This window comes from Dendrobates tinctorius, unplaced genomic scaffold (genome assembly GCF_039654945.1).
Source record: "Dendrobates tinctorius isolate UK_male_01 unplaced genomic scaffold, ASM3965494v1 ptg000035l, whole genome shotgun sequence".
Classification (NCBI taxonomy): domain Eukaryota; kingdom Metazoa; phylum Chordata; class Amphibia; order Anura; family Dendrobatidae; genus Dendrobates; species Dendrobates tinctorius.
The window spans coordinates 37,002,522-37,023,928 of NW_027361703.1; the positions used below are offsets into that span (position 1 = coordinate 37,002,522).

The window sequence follows — 21,407 nt, forward strand, 5'->3', positions numbered from 1 at the left end:
TGCAAAATTGGCTGGAATTCAGATCGGACGCCATGTCACGTTTGGAGAGTCCCTGATGTACCTAAACAGTGGAAACCCCCTACAAGTGACCCCATTTTGGAAACTAGACCCCCCAAGGAACTTATCTAGATATGTGGTGAGAACTTTGAACCCACAAGGGCTTTACAGAAGTTTATAACGTACAGCGGTACAATTAAAAAATCATATTTTTTCCACAAAAATGATCTTTTCACCCCAATTTTTATTTTCCCAAGGGTAACAGGACCCTAAAAGTTATTGTGCAATTTGTCCTGAGTACGCTGATACCCCACATGTGGGGGTAAACCACTATTTGGGCGCATGGCAGCGCTCGGAAGGGAAGCAGTGCCATTTGACGTTTTTGGCTGGAATTGAGATCGGACACCATGTCGCGTTTGGAAACCCCTGATGTACCAAAACAGTGGAAACCCCCCACAAATGACACCATTTTGGAAACTAGACCCCCTAAGGAACTTATCTAGATGTGTGGTGAGAACTTTGAACCCCCATGGGCTTCACAGAAGTTTATAACATAAAGCCATACAATTAAAAAATCATATTTTTTCCACAAAAATGATCTTTTCACCCTCAATTCTTATTTTTCCAAGGGTAACAGGACCGTAAAAGTTATTGTGCAATTTGTCCTGAGTACGCTGATACCCCACATGTGGGGGTAAACCACTATTTGGGCGCATGGCAGAGCTCGGAAGGGAAGCAGCGCCATTTGACGTTTTTGGCTGGAATTGAGATCGGACACCATGTCGCGTTTGGAAAACTCCTGATGTACCAAAACAGTGGAAACCCCCCACAAATGACACCATTTTGGAAACTAGACCCCCTAAGGAACTTATCTAGATGTGCGGTGAGCACTTTGAACCCCCAAGGGCTTCACTGAAGTTTATAATGCCAGGGCATGAAAATAAAAAAATCGTATTTTTTCCACAAACATGATCTTTTAGTCACCATTTTTTTATTTTCCCAAGGGTACCAGGAGAAATTGGACCCCAAAAGTTGTTGTCCAATTTGTCCTGAGTATGCTGATACCCCATATGTGGAAGAAAACTACTGTATGGGCACACGTCGGGGCTCGGAAGGGAAGTAGTGACGTTTTGGAATGCAGACTTTGATGGAATGGTCTGCGGGTGTCATGTTGCCTTTGGAGAGCCCCTAATGTACCTAAACAGTGGAAACCCCCCACAAATGACACCATTTTGTAAACTAGACCCCCCAAGGAACTTATCTAGATGTGAGGTGAGCACTTTGAACCCCCAAGGGCTTCACTGAAGTTTATAATGCCAGGGCATGAAAATAAAAAAATCGTATTTTTTCCAGAAACATGATCAATTAGTCCCCAATTTTTCATTTTCTCAAGGGTAACAGGAGAAATTGGACCCCCAAAAGTTGTTGTCCAATTTGGCCTGAGTACGCTGACACCCCATATGTGGGAGAAAACTACTGTATGGACACACGTCGGGGCTCGGAAGGGAAGCAGTGACGTTTTGGAATGCAGACTTTGATGGAATGGTCTGCGGGTGTCATGTGCGTTTGGAGAGCCCCTGATGTACCTAAACTATTGAAACTCCCCACAAGTGACCCCATTTTGGACACTAGACCCCCCACGGAACTTATCTAGATGTGTGGTGAGCACTTTGAACCCCCAAGTGCTTCACAGAAGTTTATAACACTCGGACGTGAAAATAAAAAAAATCATTTTTTTCCACAAAAATGATATTTTTGCCCCCAATTTTTTATTTTCCTAAGGGTAACAGGAGAAATTGGACCCCAAAAGTTGTTTTGCAATTTGTCCTGAGTAGGCTGATACCCTACATGTGGGGGTAAAACACTGTTTGGGCGCATAGCAGAGCTTGGAAGGGAAGGAGCACCATTTGACTTTTTCAACTCAGAATTGGCTGGAATTGAGATCAGACGCCATGTTGCATTTGGAGAGCCCCTGATGTGCCCAAACAGTGGAAACCCCCAATTATAACTCCAACCCTAACCCCAACACACCCCTAACCCTAATCTGAGCCCTAACCCTAGCCCTAACCCTAGCCCTAAGGCTGTGTGCACACGCTGCGGATTTTGCTGCGGTTCCGCAGCGGTTTTGGCTGCTGCGGACTCGCAGCAGTTTCTGCTGCGGTGTACAGTACCATGATTCCCTATGGGAATCAAAAACCGCAGTGCAGACGGTGCGGAATTTTCCGCGCGGATTATCTGCGGTTTTCAATCCGCAGAAAGAATTGACATGTCAATTCTTTCTGCGGATTCTCCTGCGGTTTGCCATCTCCTCTATTGAGATGAAAAACCGCAGGACAAAACCGCAGAGCAATCCGCAGGTCTTTTGACCTGCGGTTTCACCTGCGGATTTTACAAAATCCGCGCGGATGAATCCGCACCTAATCCGCAGCGTGTGCACACAGCCTTACCCTAACGGGAAAATGGAGATAAATACTTTTTTTTTAGTTTTATTATTTTTCCCTAACTAAGGGGGTGATAACGGGGGGTTTGACTTACTATTTATGGCGGTTTTTATGTTTGGCGGCTGTCACACGCTAAGGCTACTTTCACACATCAGTTTTTTGCCGTCAGGCAGGATCCGGCTATTTTTAGAAAAAACGGATCCGGCATAAATTTTGGAGAACTGTAGAAACGGATCCGTTTTTTTGCTGGATCCGTCTAGCAGGTTATATCTGTTCCTGGGGGCTGGCCAATTGGATCTGAGCATGCGCAGACTTAAAAAAACTGGATCCGGTGGCTGGATCCGTCTTTTTCTGGATCCGGCGCCCATAGACTTTCATTGTAGCAAAAAGCTGGAAGAGCCGGATCCGGCGCTTCCGGCTTTTTCGCCGGAGACAAAAAACGTTACAGTAGCCGTTTTTTCCAGACGCCGGAATGAGACAAGTTGCCGGATCCGGCAAAAAACGGATGAAACGCAATGCCATCCGGCACGATCCGGCGCTAATGCAAGTCAATGGGGAAAAACTGGATCCGGCATTGCATTTTGCCGGATCCGGTTTTACAAAAAAAAGCCGGATCGCGCCTGAAGGCAAAAAACTGATGTGTGAAAGAGGCCTAAAAGACGCTTTTTATTGTAAAATAGTTTTTGTATCACCACATTTTGAGAGCTATAATTTTTCCGTATTTTGACCCACTGAGTCATGTGAGGTCTTATTTTTTGCGGGACGAGTTGACGTTTTTATTGGTACCATTTTCGGGCACGTGACTTTTTTGATCGCTTTTTATTCCTATTTTTGGGACGCAGAATGAACAAAAACCAGCGTTTCATGAATTTCTTTTGGGGGGGTGCGTTTACACCGTTCCGCGTGCGGTAAAATTGATAAAGAGGTTTTATTCTTCGGGTCAGTACGGTTACAGCGATACCTCATTTAGGTCGTGTTTTTATGTTTTTGTCGGTTTTATGCAATGAAAACTATTTTATATAAAAAATAATTATTTTTGCATCGCTTTATTCTGTGAGCTATAACTTTTTTATTTTTTCGCTGATGATGCTGTGTGGCGGCTCATTTTTTTGCGGGACAAGATGACGTTTTCAGCGGTACCATGGATATTTATATGCGTCTTTTTGATCGCGCGTTATTACACTTTTTGTTTGGCGGTATGATAATAAATCATTATTTTTTGCTTCGTTTTTTATTTTTATTTTTTAAGGGGTTCGCTAAAAGGGTTAACTAAGGGGACAGTTTTATAGGGCGGGTCATTACGGACGCGGCGATACCTAATATGTGTACTTTTATTGTTTTTTTTTTATTATTTCCAAAAAATGGATTTATTGAGGGAATATTTTTTTTTTTTTTTTTCTAATTTATTTGGCGATTTTTTTTAATTTATTTTTTACATTTTTTTTAAATTTTTTTTTAACTTTATTACATAGTCCCAGGTGGGACATCACTGTCCTGTGACAGATCGCTGATCTGTCACATCACAGATCACTGTGACAGATCAGCAATCTGTCACAGGCATTGAAGAAGACTTCCTCTTGCCTGCGCTTTGCAGGCAGAGGAAGCCAGCTTCCTCAGGTCCCCGAAGGCCCCCGTCGCCATCTTTGATTCGGGGGCCTGGAGGATAGGAGCCCCCCGCAGCAGCGCTGCACATTGCGCTGCCGTGGGGGGGCTCAGGGAAGCACGGAGGGAGCCCCCTCCCTGCCGATGCTTCCCTTTAACTCCCGGTACACCGCGATCATGTTTGATCGCGGTGTGCAAGGGGTTAACGTGTCGGGGGCGGTCCGTGACCGCCCCTGACACATAGTGCCGGGTGTCAGCTGTGATAATCAGCTGACACCCGGCCGCGATCAGCGGCGCTCACCACGTGGGCGCCGCTGATCGCGGTAGACGTACTATCCCGTCCACGGTCATACGGGCCCGGGTACCGTGGACGGGATAGTACGTCGGATGTCAGGAAGGGGTTAAAGGAGTTGTCCGGTCCAAACTGATAAGTCTGCAGTCACTCTGTATGCATTGCGCAGCAGTGATTTGCCGGTTTCTGACCCGGGAACGGAGAGTATGTAGGAGTTATACTTATCGCAAAGCATTGGGTGTGGCCTCGCTCCATGCACTTGTATTGAGCAGACGATGCACCCCTCTAGTGACGCAAAAGGCGCGTGGGCATGGCCTCGCTCCATACTTGGGCAGGGAGAGCAAGGCCGCCACCAATGGCCAGGAGTATGTATAAGGGCAGGGTCAGACTGCCGTATTTCTCGTGCGAGAATCGCATCGTAAAACTCGCACTGGCTGTCGGCTCTCCTGAGCTAAACTTGACAGCTGCATAGTAATCCATTATGTTCTCTTGCTCAGGTCAGGAGAGGTGCCGGGCCAGTCCGTGCAGTGCGATGCAATTCTATCACGAGTTATACCGCTGTCTGACTCTGCCCTAACTCATACATACCCTACTTCCCCAAGTCAGAAATCGGCGAGTGTCTGCAGCGCACAGAGCTTATGCTGGAGCAATTCATAAGTTTGTAGTCACACAAAGGGACTGCAGACTTATTGGTTTGGACCAGACGACCCCTTTAAATAGTCGAGATGAGGCCCTATAAATGGGCAAAAAAGGAACCCGTCATTAAATTTATGCTGCCTGAACTAGACACTGACTTCATGATTGAGGCCAGGTATATTTTACTCTGAAATGCTCTGGCAAAAAGTACAGAGCCCGAATCGCCAAGATCAGCGATGAGGTGGGATGGATTCCAACACTCCTGACCAATGAAGAGGCAAAGGTCTCTTCATGAATCAAGAGTGCTGGATGATTGATGTACACATCTTTATGCGGCTCGCCACAAATCCTACTCCAGTCCTTGGTGGAGTAATACCTGCTGTGTAGCGAAGTTGACGAGTGGCGATCACGACGCCCCCATCGATTGTCAGAGCTAAGTGAAGATGACATAAGAACACCAAAATTTAATCAAATAGACTACGCAACATATCCAAGACCGCATTTCACAGCACAAATTTACTATTCGCTGCAAGAGAACTATATTACCCATACCAGCACATTTTTGGCACACAATCATAAAATTTCACAACTTCAATATCAGGTGATTGATAGCGTACCTTTGGTTAGGAGAGGTGGCAACAGAATTAAAAAATTAAAAGAAATAGAAGCATATTGGATACACGCCCTTCAAACATTGTAACCATAAGGTTTAAATAGAGAATATGAGGTCTTTTATTAATCTATTTTGTTAGATTACACCTATTGGTATTCTTAATGTTTTCTGATAGGAGTCATTTATTATGTCTGATTCTTCTTGCCTGTTATTTTATTTTAATTGTTAGTTTTTTTGTCATTTCAATTGATCGTTATTATTATTACTATTACTATTAATACATTTCTTTTTTTTCTTACAGACCTAATGGCAGAAATCAGGTATCCACCTTGGGACTTATCTTTATTCTTGGTGAAAGACTTGTTTCTTTATGCTGTCATTTAGTCCCTTCTTTTTAGATACCAACAATATATGGTAGCATCCCGTCTTCTATTGCATGCTTCGTGTATGCTCCAATTAACGCCAGGAGTTACTCCCTGTTTTTATATGCATGATGCTCCATTTTGTGCTTTAACATATAGGCACATTAGTATATGTCCACACATGCATACCTCCCAACTTTTGAAGAAGGCAAATTTTAGGCCACGCCCTAGCCACACCCATTTTTAAGCCACACCCATTTACTCCTGTGTCTCCTCTGTCCACCCCAAACTCCTGTGTCTACCCCAGACTCCTCTGTTCACCTCAGACTCCTGTGTCCCCTCTGTACTCCTCTGTCCACCCCAGACTCCTGTGTCCCCTCTGTACTCCTCTGTCCACCCCCAAACTCCTGTGTCTATCCCAGACTCCTCTGTTCTCTTCTGTCCACCCCAAACTTCTGTGTCCCCTCTGTACTCCCCAGACTCCTGTGTCCCCACTGTACTCCTGTCCACCCCAAACTCCTGTGTCTACCCAAGACTCCTCTGTTCTCCTCTGTCCACCCCAAACTTCTGTGTCCCCTCTGTACTCCTCTGTCCACCCCAGACTCCTGTGTCCTCCTCTGTCCACCCCAGACTCCTGTGTCCCCTCTGTACTCCTGTCCACCCCAGACTCCTGTGTCTACCCCAGACTTCTATGTCCCTTCTATACTCCTCTGTCCACCCCAGATGCCTCTGTCTCTTCTGTCCACCCCAGACTCCTCTGTCCCCTTTGTACTCCTCTGTCCACCCCAGACTCCTGTATCCCCTCTGTACTCCTCTGTCCACCCCAGACTCCAGTGTCTACCCCAGACTCCTCTGTTCTCCTCTGTCCACCCCAGACTCCTGTGTCCCCTCTGTACTCCTCTGTCCACCCCAGACTTGTGTCCTCCTCTGTCCACCCCAGACTCCTGTGTCCCCTCTGTACTCCTGTCCACCCCAGACTCCTGTGTCTACCCCAGACTTCTATGTCCCTTCTATACTCCTCTGTCCACCCCAGATGCCTCTGTCTCTTCTGTCCACCCCAGACTCCTCTGTCCCCTTTGTACTCCTCTGTCCACCCCAGACTCCTGTATCCCCTCTGTACTCCTCTGTCCACCCCAGACTCCAGTGTCTACCCCAGACTCCTCTGTTCTCCTCTGTCCACCCCAGACTCCTGTGTCCCCTCTGTACTCCTCTGTCCACCCCAGACTTCTGTGTTCCCTCTGTACTCCTCTGTCCACCCCAGACTTCTGTGTCCCCTCTGTACTCCTCTGTCCACCCCAGATGCATCTGTCCCTTCTGTCCACCTCAGACTCATCTGTCCCCTTTGTACTCCTCTGTCCACCCCAAACTCCTGTGTCTACCCCAGACTCCTCTGTACTCCTCTGTCCACCTCAGACTCCTGTGTCCCCTCTGTACTCCTCTGTCCACCCCAGACTCCTGTGTCCCCTCTGTACTCCTCTGTCCACCCCAGACTCCTGTGTCCCCTCTGTACTCCTCTGTCCACCCCAGACTCCTGTGTCCCCTCTGTACTCCTCTGTCCACCCCAGACTCCTGTGTCCCCTCTGTACTCCTCTGTCCACCCCAGACTCCTGTGTCCCCTCTGTACTCCTCTGTCCACCCCAGACTCCTGTGTCCCCTCTGTACTCCTCTGTCCACCCCAGACTCCTGTGTCCCCTCTGTACTCCTCTGTCCACCCCAGACTCCTGTGTCCCCTCTGTACTCCTCTGTCCACCCCAGACTCCTGTGTCCCCTCTGTACTCCTCTGTCCACCCCAGATGCATCTGTCCCTTCTGTCCACCTCAGACTCATCTGTCCCCTTTGTACTCCTCTGTCCACCCCAAACTCCTGTGTCTACCCCAGACTCCTCTGTCCACCCCAGACTCCTGTGTCCCCTCTGTACTCCTCTGTCCACCCCAGACTCCTGTGTCCCCTCTGTACTCCTCTGTCCACCCCAGACTCCTGTGTCCCCTCTGTACTCCTCTGTCCACCCCAGACTCCTGTGTCCCCTCTGTACTCCTCTGTCCACCCCAGACTCCTGTGTCCCCTCTGTACTCCTCTGTCCACCCCAGACTCCTGTGTCCCCTCTGTACTCCTCTGTCCACCCCAGACTCCTGTGTCCCCTCTGTACTCCTCTGTCCACCCCAGACTCCTGTGTCCCCTCTGTACTCCTCTGTCCACCCCAGACTCCTGTGTCCCCTCTGTACTCCTCTGTCCACCCCAGACTCCTGTGTCCCCTCTGTACTCCTCTGTCCACCCCAGACTCCTGTGTCCCCTCTGTACTCCTCTGTCCACCCCAGACTCCTGTGTCCCCTCTGTACTCCTCTGTCCACCCCAGACTCCTGTGTCCCCTCTGTACTCCTCTGTCCACCCCAGACTCCTGTGTCCCCTCTGTACTCCTCTGTCCACCCCAGACTCCTGTGTCCCCTCTGTACTCCTCTGTCCACCCCAGACTCCTGTGTCCCCTCTGTACTCCTCTGTCCACCCGACTCCTGTGTCCCCTCTGTACTTCTCTGTCCACCTCAGACTCCTGTGTCCCCTCTGTACTCCTCTGTCCACCCCAGATGCCTCTGTCCCTTCTGTCCATCCCAGACTCATCTGTCCCCTCTGTACTCCTCTGTCCACCCCAAACTCCTGTGTCTACCCCAGACTCCTCTGTTCTCCTCTGTCCACCCCAGACTTCTGTGTCCCCTCTGTACTCCTCTGTCCACCCCAGACTCCTGTGTCCCCTCTGTACTCCTCTGTCCAACCCAGATGCCTCTGTCCATTCTGTCCACCCGACTCCTCTGTCCCGTCTAGTCCTCTCTGGACTCCTTTCTCTCCCTCAGACTCCTCAGTCCCCTCTAGTCCTCTGTCCCCTCCAGACTTCTCTGTCCCCTCCGGACTCCTATCTCCCTCAGACTCCACTGTCCCCTCCAGACCTCTCTGTCCCCTCCAGACCTCTCTGTCCCCGAGACTCCACTGTCCCCCCCCCCAGACTCAGCGTGTTCCGTGTACCTGAGCGCCTGACCGCGTCCTCACAGCACCACACGCTCTCTGGGCACTTGCTGCAGGACGGGGGCACGTCTCCTTGGTGATATACGGTAGCTGTAGTTCCGGGTTCTTGCTTCCTGGGGCTGGAGGTGAGCTCTGTGCTCCCTGTGGATGTGACGCGGCGATCCCCGCACTGTGCTGGCTGGCCTCTGCTGTATTTTGCGGTCATGCGATTGCGGGATAGAAAGCTTCCCGGCCGGGACGGCGGGATAAGGACCAGAAATCGGGTCTGTACTGCGGGAATCGGGAGGGTTGGGACCTATGCACATGCGCAGCTATATCTTTATGTCACACTTCCTAATTAGTTTCTGACATACTATATGTCAAGAACACCGCACTGAAATGCGGTGTTCAAATTTTAAATGGCAACTTTCTGGCTTTAAGAAACACAAAGAAATCAAGAAAAAAAAATGGTAGTCAGTAATGGTTACTTTTTTCAACCAAGCATAGGGAAAAAAAATTATGGAATCACTCAATTCTGAGGAAAAAATTATGGAATCATGAAAAACAAACCAACAAAAAAACACTCCCAACACATCACTAGTATTTTGTTGCACCAACTCTGGCTTTTATAACAGCTGCAGTCTCTGAGGCATGGACTAAGGCTATGTGTACACGGTGCGGATCCTCCCGCGGATTTTACGAAATCCGCAGGTCAAATTACCTGCATTTTTCCTGCGGATTTCTTCCTTTTTTTTGCTGTTTTTGTGCGGTTTTCCACCTGCGGATTTGTAGAATGGAGCAGGTGGAAAACTGCAGCAAAACCGCACAAAAGAAGTGACATGTTGCTTTTTTTTTTTTTTTACCGCACAGAAACCACGCGGAAAAATCTGCAGCGTGTGCACAGCATTTTTGTTTTTTTTTTTCATAGGCTACGGTACTGTACATCACCTGCAGTTCTGCTGCAGATCCGCAGTGGCAAATCCGCTGTGGATCCGCAGTAGAAACCGCACCGTGTGCACAGGGCCTTGATGAGTACTCTTCATCAATCTGGCTCCAACTTTCTCTGATTGCTGTTGCCAGATCAGCTTTGCAGGTTGGAGCCTTGTTATGGACCATTTTCTTCAACTTCCACCAAAGATTTTCAGTTTGATTGAGATCCGGACTATTTGCAGGCCATGACATTGTCCTTATGTGTCTTTTTTCAAGGAATGCTTTCACGGTTTTTGCTCTATGACAGGATGCATTATTATCTTGAAAAATGATTTCATCATCCCCAAACGTCCTTTCAATTGATGGGATAAGAAAAAAAATGTCCAAAATATCAATATAAACTTGTGCATTTATTGAAGATGTAATGACAGCCATCTCCCCAGTGCCTTTCCCTGACATGCAGCCCCATATCATCAATGACTGTGGAAATTTGCATGTTCTCGTCAGGCAGTCATCTTTATAACTCTCACTGGAACGGCACCAAACAAAAGTTCCAGCATCATCACCTTGCCCAATGCAGATTCGCTATTCATCACTGGATGAAAGACATATTCACAGTCCACGATTACTTTTCCTTAGCCCATTGTAACCTTGTTTTTTTCCTGTTTAGGTGTTAATGATGGCTTTCATTTAGCTTTTCTGTATGTAAATCCCATTTCCTTTAGGCGGTTTCTTACAGTTCGGTCTGAGTTTCCTCCCATTCGTTCCTCATTTGTTTTGTTGTGCATTTCCTGTTTTGGAGACATATTGCTTTAAGTTTCCGGTCTTGACGCTTTGATGTCTTCCTTGGTCCACCGATATGTTTGCCTTTAACAACCAGGGCTGTGGAGTCGGAGTCGTGGAGTCGGAGTTAGTTTTGGTTGGAGTCGGTAGAAATGTACCAACTCCAGCTTTAAAAAAAAATGTATTAATATTTCATAATTGAACTTTCATATGAATTTTATAAATGTTACTCAAATATATATGTTCTATCAAACTATGAACAACAGTGATAAGCAGTTCTGCTGGAGATAGAGACATTTCTTACTTCTTGTGTGTCACTGTTCTCCACTGCCCTTATCTAATCTTATACTTGGTTAACCTCATGCTGCCCCAACCCCCCTACTTACAATGTATGTAACTGAAAGTGAAAATGTGTTGCAAATTCTTAGTAGTAAAGCTCCTCCTCTAGACTAGATCATACTAGGTGTGCGTCTTCCAAGCATCTCACAGCTGCCTGCTACTCAGAAGAGGAAGACTGTAAGAAGTATTATCCTTTCAACAAACTTTGCATCAGTTAACTGAGTACATGAGGAATAATAACAGTATTACTGACCACTATATCAGTTGTACGACCTGGCAATTTTGTACAATTGTTTTTAGGAAAAACAATTGTCATTTGGATTGTGAATGCAGAATTAAAAACCTGAGAATGTCAAAGAAGCATCACATTAAATCAGCTGTATTTGAACATTTCACCATCACTCAAGATAGAAAACATTATGTCTGTCAGTGTATGACAAATTATCCAGAAGAAAACAAATGCTGTGAAGCCAAGATGAGTGCATATTCAGGCAAAGATAAAAATGCTCCTACCAGAGCTTCTAATCTAAAGAGACATTTACAGCGCTTTCATCCAGAAGTACTGAAAGCAGTGGATGAGAAAGACTGCATCCAAACCAATGAACCAGTGCCCAGCTCTTCCAGCCAAACAAAGGAGCAGAGAACTTTGCAGCCATCAGTTGCAAGATATTTTGACAAAGTTACTGTGACAATGACAGTAGATACATTTAAAAAACAGATCATAGAGCTTGTTGTAAAGGATAGTGTGCCTATTTCATTATTTTCACGACCAGCTTTTATGTGTCTGAATGGGGAAATGGCCCGCAAGCTTGGTGTTTCTCTGGAGAGAGAGAGTATTAGAAAATTAGTAATCGAAGAAGCTTTTAAACAAAAGGAAGAACTTAAAAAAAACTCTCAAGGGACGCTTTCTGTTTCTTAAAATGGATGCCTGCACACGTCACAGAGTGAACTATTTTGCCATCAATGTCCGATTTGTTTGTGACAAAAATGAAATAGTTACCAAGACATTGGCAGTAAAAGACACCAAAGCTCATCACACCAGTGAGTTTCTCCAGGTCTTGGTGGAAAAGGTTCTGCAAGACTATGAACTTAAAAAAGAGCAAGTTCTTTCTGTCGTAACTGACAATGCTTCAAATATAAGTACTATTAAGCTAATGAATGAGAGTAATGATGGTGACCAGCAGCTAGAAGAACATTCTGGGTCCACAGACACAGAAATGTTTGAAATAGAGGAACACAGTATTGTAACTGAGGAGCAAACTGAAGTTGCTTCAGATGAACAGCAACATGATAGTTTAGATCTTGTTGAAACTGTGTCAATATGTTCTTTCGTTCATCACATGCGCTATGTTGTGCATACGCTATAGCTGGCTATAAGACAGTCTGCAAGAAGGACATGCTGCTGCACTGATTGGCAAGGTGAGAAAATTGGCTACTGTTGCCAGAACCCCTAAAGTCAATTTTGAAGAGACGTGCTGGAAAAGGGGCAATTATTGATCAAGCCACACGATGGGGCAGTACTTACTTAATGATTCAGCGCTTGGTTGAACTGAAAACCTTTCTTGTAGACATGGCTAACCCTCAACTGACGCTAAATGAAAGTCAGTAGAATCAGGTGACTGAGCTGGAAAAATTGCTAGAGCACCCATTTACAGTGACTAAAAAATTACAAGCAGAGGACTTAACTCCAGGTATTTTCTTAAAGGAGTGGAAGAACCTGATGTTTCGCCTGTCCCAAAGAGGAGGGTTAATTGCAAGTGGCATTGCTACATCAATGAAACGGAGAGAGGAGCTACTATTACAAAATAACATTCTTTTGGCAGCTGTTTATGTAGACCCAATGCATCGGATTCTTCTAGATGATCAACAGCTAAGTAAAGGAAAAGAAGCTCTTTTTGAAATAGCAGTAAGGATGAAAGGGTTGCAGAACAGTCAGGAGGAACAAGAAGAATTTGGTCGTCCTGCCACATCTTCACCCTCATCATCAACTGATGAAGAATTTAATTTCGAAAAATATTTGGATCACAAGGACCGTGCAAAGCGTTCCCGCATAGAAGAAGAGTCATCCACATCAAGGAACACAGCCAGTACATTTCAGCAGAATTTTTCATGTGCACTAAAAGAAATTTGACCGTTCATCAAAAATAACAGTGCAACAAGCGATTCCTCTGTATCCTGAAATTGTCAGAGATGTTGCCCGAGTGGTTACTGCTTTGCCACCAACACAAGTTAGTGTAGAGAGGTTGTTCTCTGCTCTCAAAATAATTAGATCAGATTTGAGGGCATCCATGAAGGAGGATCTGACAGAGGCAATACTTTTTCTGAGGACAAATTTATAGATTTCTTCTTATTAACTGCATAAAAGTGTTTATTGCATATTTACTTACAGTTTATAAAAGTTATTTTCTATATTCTAATTGTATTATAATAAATGTAGTTTTTGCTCTAAGTGGTCTGATTACTTATATGATGGTGAGAAACTGAATAAGCACGATGTTTAATATTTTACAACAGTAAGTTTGTTGTTATGAATTGGCCATTTATGAAGGAGTCGGAGTCGGAACCGGAGTCGGAGCCTGATAAAATCCAGGAGTCGGAGTCGCAACTGTGGCTTACTGACTCCACAGCCCTGTTAACAACCTTCCCATGTTGTTTGCATTTGGTCTTTTACCTTCTTTTAAGAGATTGATAATCCTCTCCTTTGTTTCTATTGACATCTCTCGCGTTGGAGCCATGATTCATGTCAGCCCACTAGGTGCAACAGCTCTCCAAGGTGTGCTCACTCATTTTTAGATGCAGACTAACGTGCAGATCTAATATGATACAGGTTTAGTCTTGGGAATGAAAATTTACAGGGTGATTCAATAATTTCTTCCTCAGAATTGAGTGATTCCATAATGTTTTCCCTATGCTTGGTTTAAAAAAGTAACCGTTACTGACTACCATTTTTTTTTCTTGATTTCTTTTAGTGTTTCTTAAAGCCAGAAAGTTGTCATTTGAAATGACTTTAGTTTTGTGACATGTCTGCGATCTGCTTTTTTCTACAAAATTAAACAACAGAATGAACATCCTCCCAGGCCGGTGTGTTGTGAATTCTCTTGTTCGAAATTCTGAGCCGAATCTCCCTCCACTCCCTCTGCTGGTTGCTGAGAGTAGTGGAGCTGGCCAGGTGGATAGAAGTTCTCCACCTGTCAATAATTGGGAACCTGGGATTACTGGCTGGGAGCATATAATTGAGCTGGCTGCTCTTGGAGGTTGCTGGTGATTTCCTCTATGTGCATTTGGAGTTCTTTTGTCCCCTGCCTGATCTGCATGGCTCAGCTGATTCTTTTGCTAATCCTTTGCATCTAATCTGGTTGTGTCTTTTTTTTTGCTTTGTTTTGCTGCTAGGGTTTAGCTTGCTCCCTGCTGGGCCCTGTTTCATATGTTGCAGCTTGTTCAGTCCCCTGTTAAGTTAGTATCTTTTTGCTTTGCTGCCAGTTTATACCAGAGCGCTGATCTAGCGGGGGTGAGGTTGTGTGATCTCAGGTTTTTTGTGTATCAGAAGTGTTGGACTTTTTCAGGGTTTAGTGCATGATTGCAGACAGTATCTATTCTGTCCTGTCTAGACAGCTTGGGCCCCACCGTTTGCTCAGTCTGGTCTCTGCCTGTGTTTATGTCTCATCTTGTCTCACCGACAATATATGTTTGGGGGCTGTCTATTCCTTTGGGGATCTGCTCCGGGGCAGTTTAGATTTCATCTGTCTTTAGGCTTAGGTAGTCCTCCGGCTGTGACGAAGCGTCTAGGGCATCGTAGGAACGCTCCACAGCTACTGCTAGTTGTGTGGATAGGATCAGGGGTCTGCAATCCACTTAGTTACCAACCTCTCTGGTCTTCTGGTGGCTTAGCCTGTTCCTGCCATCCTCCTCGGTGACCCATTCATAACACCGGTGATTTAATTTTTGCCAGGGGTTGTACACTTGCACTGCACACAGCGGCTTGGATCCTGATGCTCCCATTTTCTCACCATCAGGTCAGTACTTTTATCTGGTTTCATATCAAGCTTGACAAGTATACAGTGGGGAAAAAAAGTATTTAGTCAGTCAGCAATAGTGCAAGTTCCACCACTTAAAAAGATGAGAGGCGTCTGTAATTTACATCATAGGTAGACCTCAACTATGGGAGACAAACTGAGAAAAAAAAATCCAGAAAATCACATTGTCTGTTTTTTTTTTTTCCATTTTATTTGCATATTATGGTGGAAAATAAGTATTTGGTCAGAAACCAGCAATCAAGATTTCTGGCTCTCACAGACCTGTAACTTCTTCTTTAAGAGTCTCCTCTTTCCTCCACTCATTACCTGTAGTAATGGCACCTGTTTAAACTTGTTATCAGTATAAAAAGACACCTGTGCACACTCTCAAACAGTCTGACTCCAAACTCCACTATGGTGAAGACCAAAGAGCTGTCAAAGGACACCAGAAACAAAATTGTAGCCCTGCACCAGGCTGGGAAGACTGAATCTGCAATAGCCAACCAGCTTGGAGTGAAGAAATCAACTGTGGGAGCAATAATTAGAAAATGGAAGACATACAAGACCACTGATAATCTCCCTCGATCTGGTGCTCCACGCAAAATCCCACCCCGTGGGGTCAGAATGATCACAAGAACGGTGAGCAAAAATCCCAGAACCACACGGGGGGACCTAGTGAATGAACTGCAGAGAGCTGGGACCAATGTAACAAGGCCTACCATAAGTAACACACTACGCCACCATGGACTCAGGTCCTGCAGTGCCAGACGTGTCCCACTGCTTAAGCCTGTACATGTCCGGGCCCGTCTGAAGTTTGCTAGAGAGCATTTGGATGATCCAGAGGAGTTTTGGGAGAATGTCCTATGGTCTGATGAAACCAAACTGGAACAGTTTGGTAGAAACACAACTTGTCGTGTTTGGAGGAAAAGAATACTGAGTTGCATCCATCAAACGCCATACCTACTGTAAAGCATGGTGGTGGAAACATCATGCTTTGGGGCTGTTTCTTTGCAAAGGGGCCAGGACCACTGATCCGGGTACATGAAAGAGTGAATGGGGCCATGTATCGTGAGATTTTGAGTGCAAACCTCCTTCCATCAGCAAGGGCATTGAAGATGAAACGTGGCTGGGTCTTTCAACATGACAATGATCCAAAGCACACCGCCAGGGCAACGAAGGAGTGGCTTCGTAAGAAGCATTTCAAGGTCCTGGAGTGGCCTAGCCAGTCTCCAGATCTCAACCCTATAGAAAACCTTTGGAGGGAGTTGAAAGTCCGTGTTGCCAAGCGAAAAGCCAAAAACATCACTGCTCTAGAGGAGATCTGCATGGAGGAATGGGCCAACATACCAACAACAGTGTGTGGCAACCTTGTGAAGACTTACAGAAAACGTTTGACCTCTGTCATTGCCAACAAAGGATATATCACAAAGTATTGAGATGAAATTTTGTTTCTGACCAAATACTTATTTTCCACCATAATATGCAAATAAAATGAAAAAAAAAAAACAGACAATGTGATTTTCTGGATTTTTTTTTCTCAGTTTGTCTCCCATAGTTGAGGTCTACCTATGATGTAAATTACAGACGCCTCATCTTTTTAAGTGGTGGAACTTGTACTATTGCTGACTGACTAAATACTTTTTTGCCCCACTGTATGTATACATATTTATTTTAATTTATTTCTCATATCATTCCTTTTTTTCTCCCCTCTCTTTTCTCAGAACCCTTATATTAAGAGCCACACAGGTATTTTTTTCTCATTTCTTCTTTTGGTATTCATTCCTTTTTGCACTTTTTCCATTTCTCCTTTTACCTGAATACTGCCTTATAATAGATATGTAATAATAAATAATAATTATATTATCCTGAATTGTGTTTTGCAGCACTATTCAATGTCCAATTGTGGATGATGGAATCCTTATGATTCTCCTCGGCGAGCAGAGGAGAATGATGAGCGGTATATTAAAGTCCAAACAACAGCAGGTAGTGGCTTTTGGGAGTATTGGGCTATATGCACTCGTTGTGGAATTGCCGCGCAACTCCCTGCAGCAGAAAATACGCGAGAAATCCGCATGCGTAATTCCTGCATATTTCCCGCGAAAAACTAGCGTTTTGCAAGCGTAATTAGCTTGCAGAATACCAGCGTTTTCCAAGCGAACTATAGCATCGCTTGGAAAACTGACTGACAGGTTGGTCACACTTGTCAAACATAGTGTTTGACTAGTGTGACCAACTTTTTACTATTGAGGCTTCCTCTGCAGCATCAGTAGTAAAAAGATATAAAGTTTAAAATAATAAAAAAAATAGTGTTATTCTCACCTTCCGCGCGTCCCATGCAGCGTCCCCAGACCTCAACGATGCTCCCGGCAAGTCCCGATCCCAGCGATGCCTTGCGACAATGACCTTTGATGACGTAGCGGTCTCGTGAGAATCTCCTCCAGACCCTGGGTACCATCCGCACATTTTCCGCTTACTTTGCGCATGGTGGACATAGCCACATGCGGAAAGTAAATGGAACAATGCATTCCTATGTGTGCGGAATTCCAGCGATTCCGCAAAAAGAATGAGCATGCTGCGTATTTTTCCGCAATGTGATTCCGCCGCGAAAAATACTCATTACACAGCATGTGCAGAATGCCATTGAATACAATGGGTTGCTTATTTTATGCGCTTTTGCAGCATTTTTGTGGCGAAAAAACACGGCAAAAATGCATAAAATCCGCAGGAATTCCGGACGTGTGCACATAGCCTTACCCCCATCATCCGACACCTGCTGTCACTTATTAACGACAGGAGATGTGGGATGAACGTGTGTTTATTTCATTAGAAGTCTTTAGTCTTAATGTCTGTGTTTTAACCTTTTCAGACTAGTGGATTAATAATTGATAGGTATCTTATTGACACCTCTCCATTATTAACCAGTCTTAATCTCACCTTATAATAGCAAGGTGACATTAACCCCTTATTACCCCATATGCCACCGCTACAGTGGGTAAGTGCCGGAATTGGCGCATCTTGCAGAGTCACGCGAGACTACGTCATCACAGGACCTTGCCGCAAGGCATTACTGGGAATGCTTAGGCCGGGAATGCAGCGCGGGACGTCAGAATGTAAATATACCCCGATTTCTTATTCTTTTTTTTTTTACAGGGGTATGGCACCCAGGACCTGGAGGACAGTCTCCTCTCCTCCACACCGTGGATACCAACCGCACATGAGACGCTTAACTTCCCGCATGGTGAGCATAGCCACATGCGGGAAGTAAGCGATTCTCATGCATTCCTATGGGTGCGGAGTCGCGGCAATTCTTTGCGATTCCGCACAAAAGAATAATCATGCCGCGATTTTTTTCCGCGATGCGTTTCCGCCGCGGAAAAAAGCGCAGCATTAGCACAGCATGTGCGGAATGCCATAGGAATGCATGGGGTGCGTTCTGTACACGATTTTTAAACGCTTTTGCGCCGAAAATCGCGGCAAAAACGCTTAAAAATCGCATCGTGGGCACACAGCCTTAACCTGTCATTGAGATCCATTATATGTCCATTTTGCAAGCCGGCAAGAAATTCTCAGCATACGGATGTCATTCGGATGCTTACATGCGCAAAAATCGCATCCTAACCTTGCCAACGGACAACATACAGATCACTGTTCAGGGAACATTACTGCGTATTACAACCGAAAAATACGGACCGTATTTTTATACGTTGTATCTGACCACAGGCCTCACTCTGTAAGTGCCTGGAACATGTCTCCAAGGATTTACTTATAAGGCCGGGATCACACAAGCAAGAAACTCGGCCGAGTCTCAGTACCCGGCACTGCCGAGGGCACTCAGGGGTGGAGCATGCAGCAGCACAGAAATACATGCAGCCGCATGCTCCGCTCCCGAGTGCCAGTGCCGGGTATTGATGTGCGAGATTCTCGCATGTGTGATCCCGGCCTAAAGGTACTGTCACACTTAGCGATGTACCAGCGATATGACGCAGTCAGGATGGCTGGTACATCGCTAAGTGGTCGCTAGTGAGCTGCCACACAGGCAGATCTCACCAGCGACATCGCAGGGGACGGGGGTCGCTACTTACCTGTCACACCAGGCGATCCTGCGTCCTCCCGCCCGGCCCCACGCTCGTCTCTCCACAGGAAGCGCCGCAGGAAGCTGACGACGAGAAGTGGTCCAGGACGTTCTCGCACGATCAACGATAACCAGCGGGGGAGCCGGTCGTAGGTAAGTATCAGACATAGCGATATCACAAGTTATAGTGATATTGCTAGCGATATCGCTTAGTGTGACAGTACCTTTAGAATAAGAATGTTCTCCAGCGCAGGCAGATGTCACAGCACTGACTAATGTACAAACCACATGAACAAATAATAGATGTTGCAAAATAACACAAGTCAGCAACACAGACTAGGAGGGAGGGCCTGTTCCCAGGAGCTTACAATCTGAGTAAATGGCTAAAAAGCCTTCACCAGACACCTGTATAACGAGGCCCAGGTTTTAGAGTAAAGGGACTGGAGTGATAAAAGTGGGAAAAGTAGCACTGTCTGCAAGAGCCATTTTTTTTTTTAGCCAAAAAGAGCCGGACTGCCCGTCACTAGTGTGACTACTACCCCCAAGAGCTGCTGTGACCAGTGACCACCCTCAGGAACAGCTAGGACACTGTGCAATGCGCACACATGGGGCCTGACAGGACCTTATGGGCGTGGCCAAGGCATTTGGGCGGGTCTTCGCTCGGCGCTGACCTCCCGTCCTCCTCACTCCTACCACACAGCGGTATTGTACGTACCTGTCCCTTTACTACGATATGGAAGTTTAAAAAACGTCACAACGCCGTACACATTGGCCACCGTGCCCTCCACCAGCTTGTCCAGCGGCGTATACGTGTACCTGTGTGCAGGCGCCTAAAACATGAACACAAGGACATCATGTGACCACGTCCACACAACCACACACGTGCAGCCTACAGCGCAGAGACATACATTCATCCTCTCGGAGCTTCACCACGGCAACAAAGGCCACGTGATCAGGCGGTGACACCGCGCGTTTTCCCTCCACAGCGTCCTCGCCGCTCACGTGACCTGAGATGCACAGACGGGCGTGGCTTCGGCTCAGGAGGGCGGGAGGATGTGCTGGTAATCAGTGGCAGTGCTGCACGGGGCTTGTGATGTGCTCGCTCGAATGACGCTCAGGCGGATGGATCTGCTGCGCATGCGCCTATTGCCCGCACCAGACACACACACACACGTCCCTATAGCTATACGTACAGCACACGGATTATTTTATTAGACTCTTAGCGCCATGTAGTGTTCGTACACTGTACACTTCTCCTGATACCTGTGATACAAACGTTCTCTCGCTACACTATGTAACTGCTTTATTTTACCTTCCTTCCTTCGTTGGAGACTCCCCAGTGCATGCTGGGATACTGAAATGAGAGGTCATCCGGGGTCAGAGGCTGCGGTCACTAATGACACCTCTGTCCCACCGTCAACCAAATCGTCATCAGTGACGTCTGTTTCAGGTGCTGGCTGCTCTTCTGAGCATGTGCCATCGGCAATTTCAATATTTGCTTTGTAGGATCTTGTCACTGTGCAATGCAAAGTGACAGTGCACTCCCTCCTCAGCTCTAATGACAGCAAGAGCGCACTGTCAGGGAGCATTGTAAGGTGAGACCAACTCCGCCCCAGAAACAGACAGCACTCTTGGAGGCGGGGCTGGCCTCTGCTTTTCCTGCTGGTTGTGCTATCTTCTTGCAATGCATCCTGACAGTGTGCTCTCTTGCTGGCTTGTAACTTCTCATCAGAGCCGGCGAGGGAGCACACTGTCACTGAGCATTGAAAGTAATATCACACAATGACAAGATTCTGCTGGGCATAAGTTGGAATTGACAACTAGCAGGTACAATCACAGGCATCAATGATGGTGCTTGGTTTCAGGGTGGGGACGGAGGTTGTGGCACTGATGCAGCCTCTGCCCCCTGATGACGTCTCATTTGAGTAGCACAGCATGCAGTGGAGGTCAAATGTCAGCAATCAGGAGGTTAGGAAAAACTAAAGCAGGTACATAGAAGAGGGAACAATAGGGACTTTTTCATGAAAGTATCTTGGAAAAACAATTAGATTATTACATTAAAGGGAATCTGTCACCACTTTTCTGGCATATCATGTAAAAATATCTTTCAATTCAGTGTCACCTACGCATTATAACAGTACTTTTGATACCCTTGGCTCCTCACCTTTCATCAATAAATAACGTTTATATTCCTCCCGTGTATGTAAATCTGCTCGGTCCGGTCCGATGGGCGGGGCTTATTGTCCGTCTTTCCTCCCCTCCTGTCCTGCTTTACACATTTTTCTTGTAATTCCTGCGCTCGCGTACTGTTACCGCGCGTGCACAATCAAATGGCC

The 21,407-nt window shown here is 46.2% G+C and overlaps 1 protein-coding gene across 1 annotated transcript in view; it reads right to left on the minus strand.

Moving 5' to 3' along the window:
* The window catches only part of POT1 (protection of telomeres 1), a 123,961-nt gene extending 103,807 nt beyond the window's left edge, over positions 1-20,154 (minus strand). The window contains exons 1-2 of the mRNA XM_073573418.1: positions 19,980-20,154; positions 19,787-19,901 (exon numbers count right to left, since the gene is read on the minus strand). Coding sequence (XP_073429519.1) covers positions 19,787-19,901; positions 19,980-19,985 — 121 coding nt within the window. The 5' untranslated portion in view covers positions 19,986-20,154. The remainder of the gene's footprint in view (positions 1-19,786; positions 19,902-19,979) is intronic.
* Between the last annotated feature and the right edge of the window lie 1,253 nt (positions 20,155-21,407).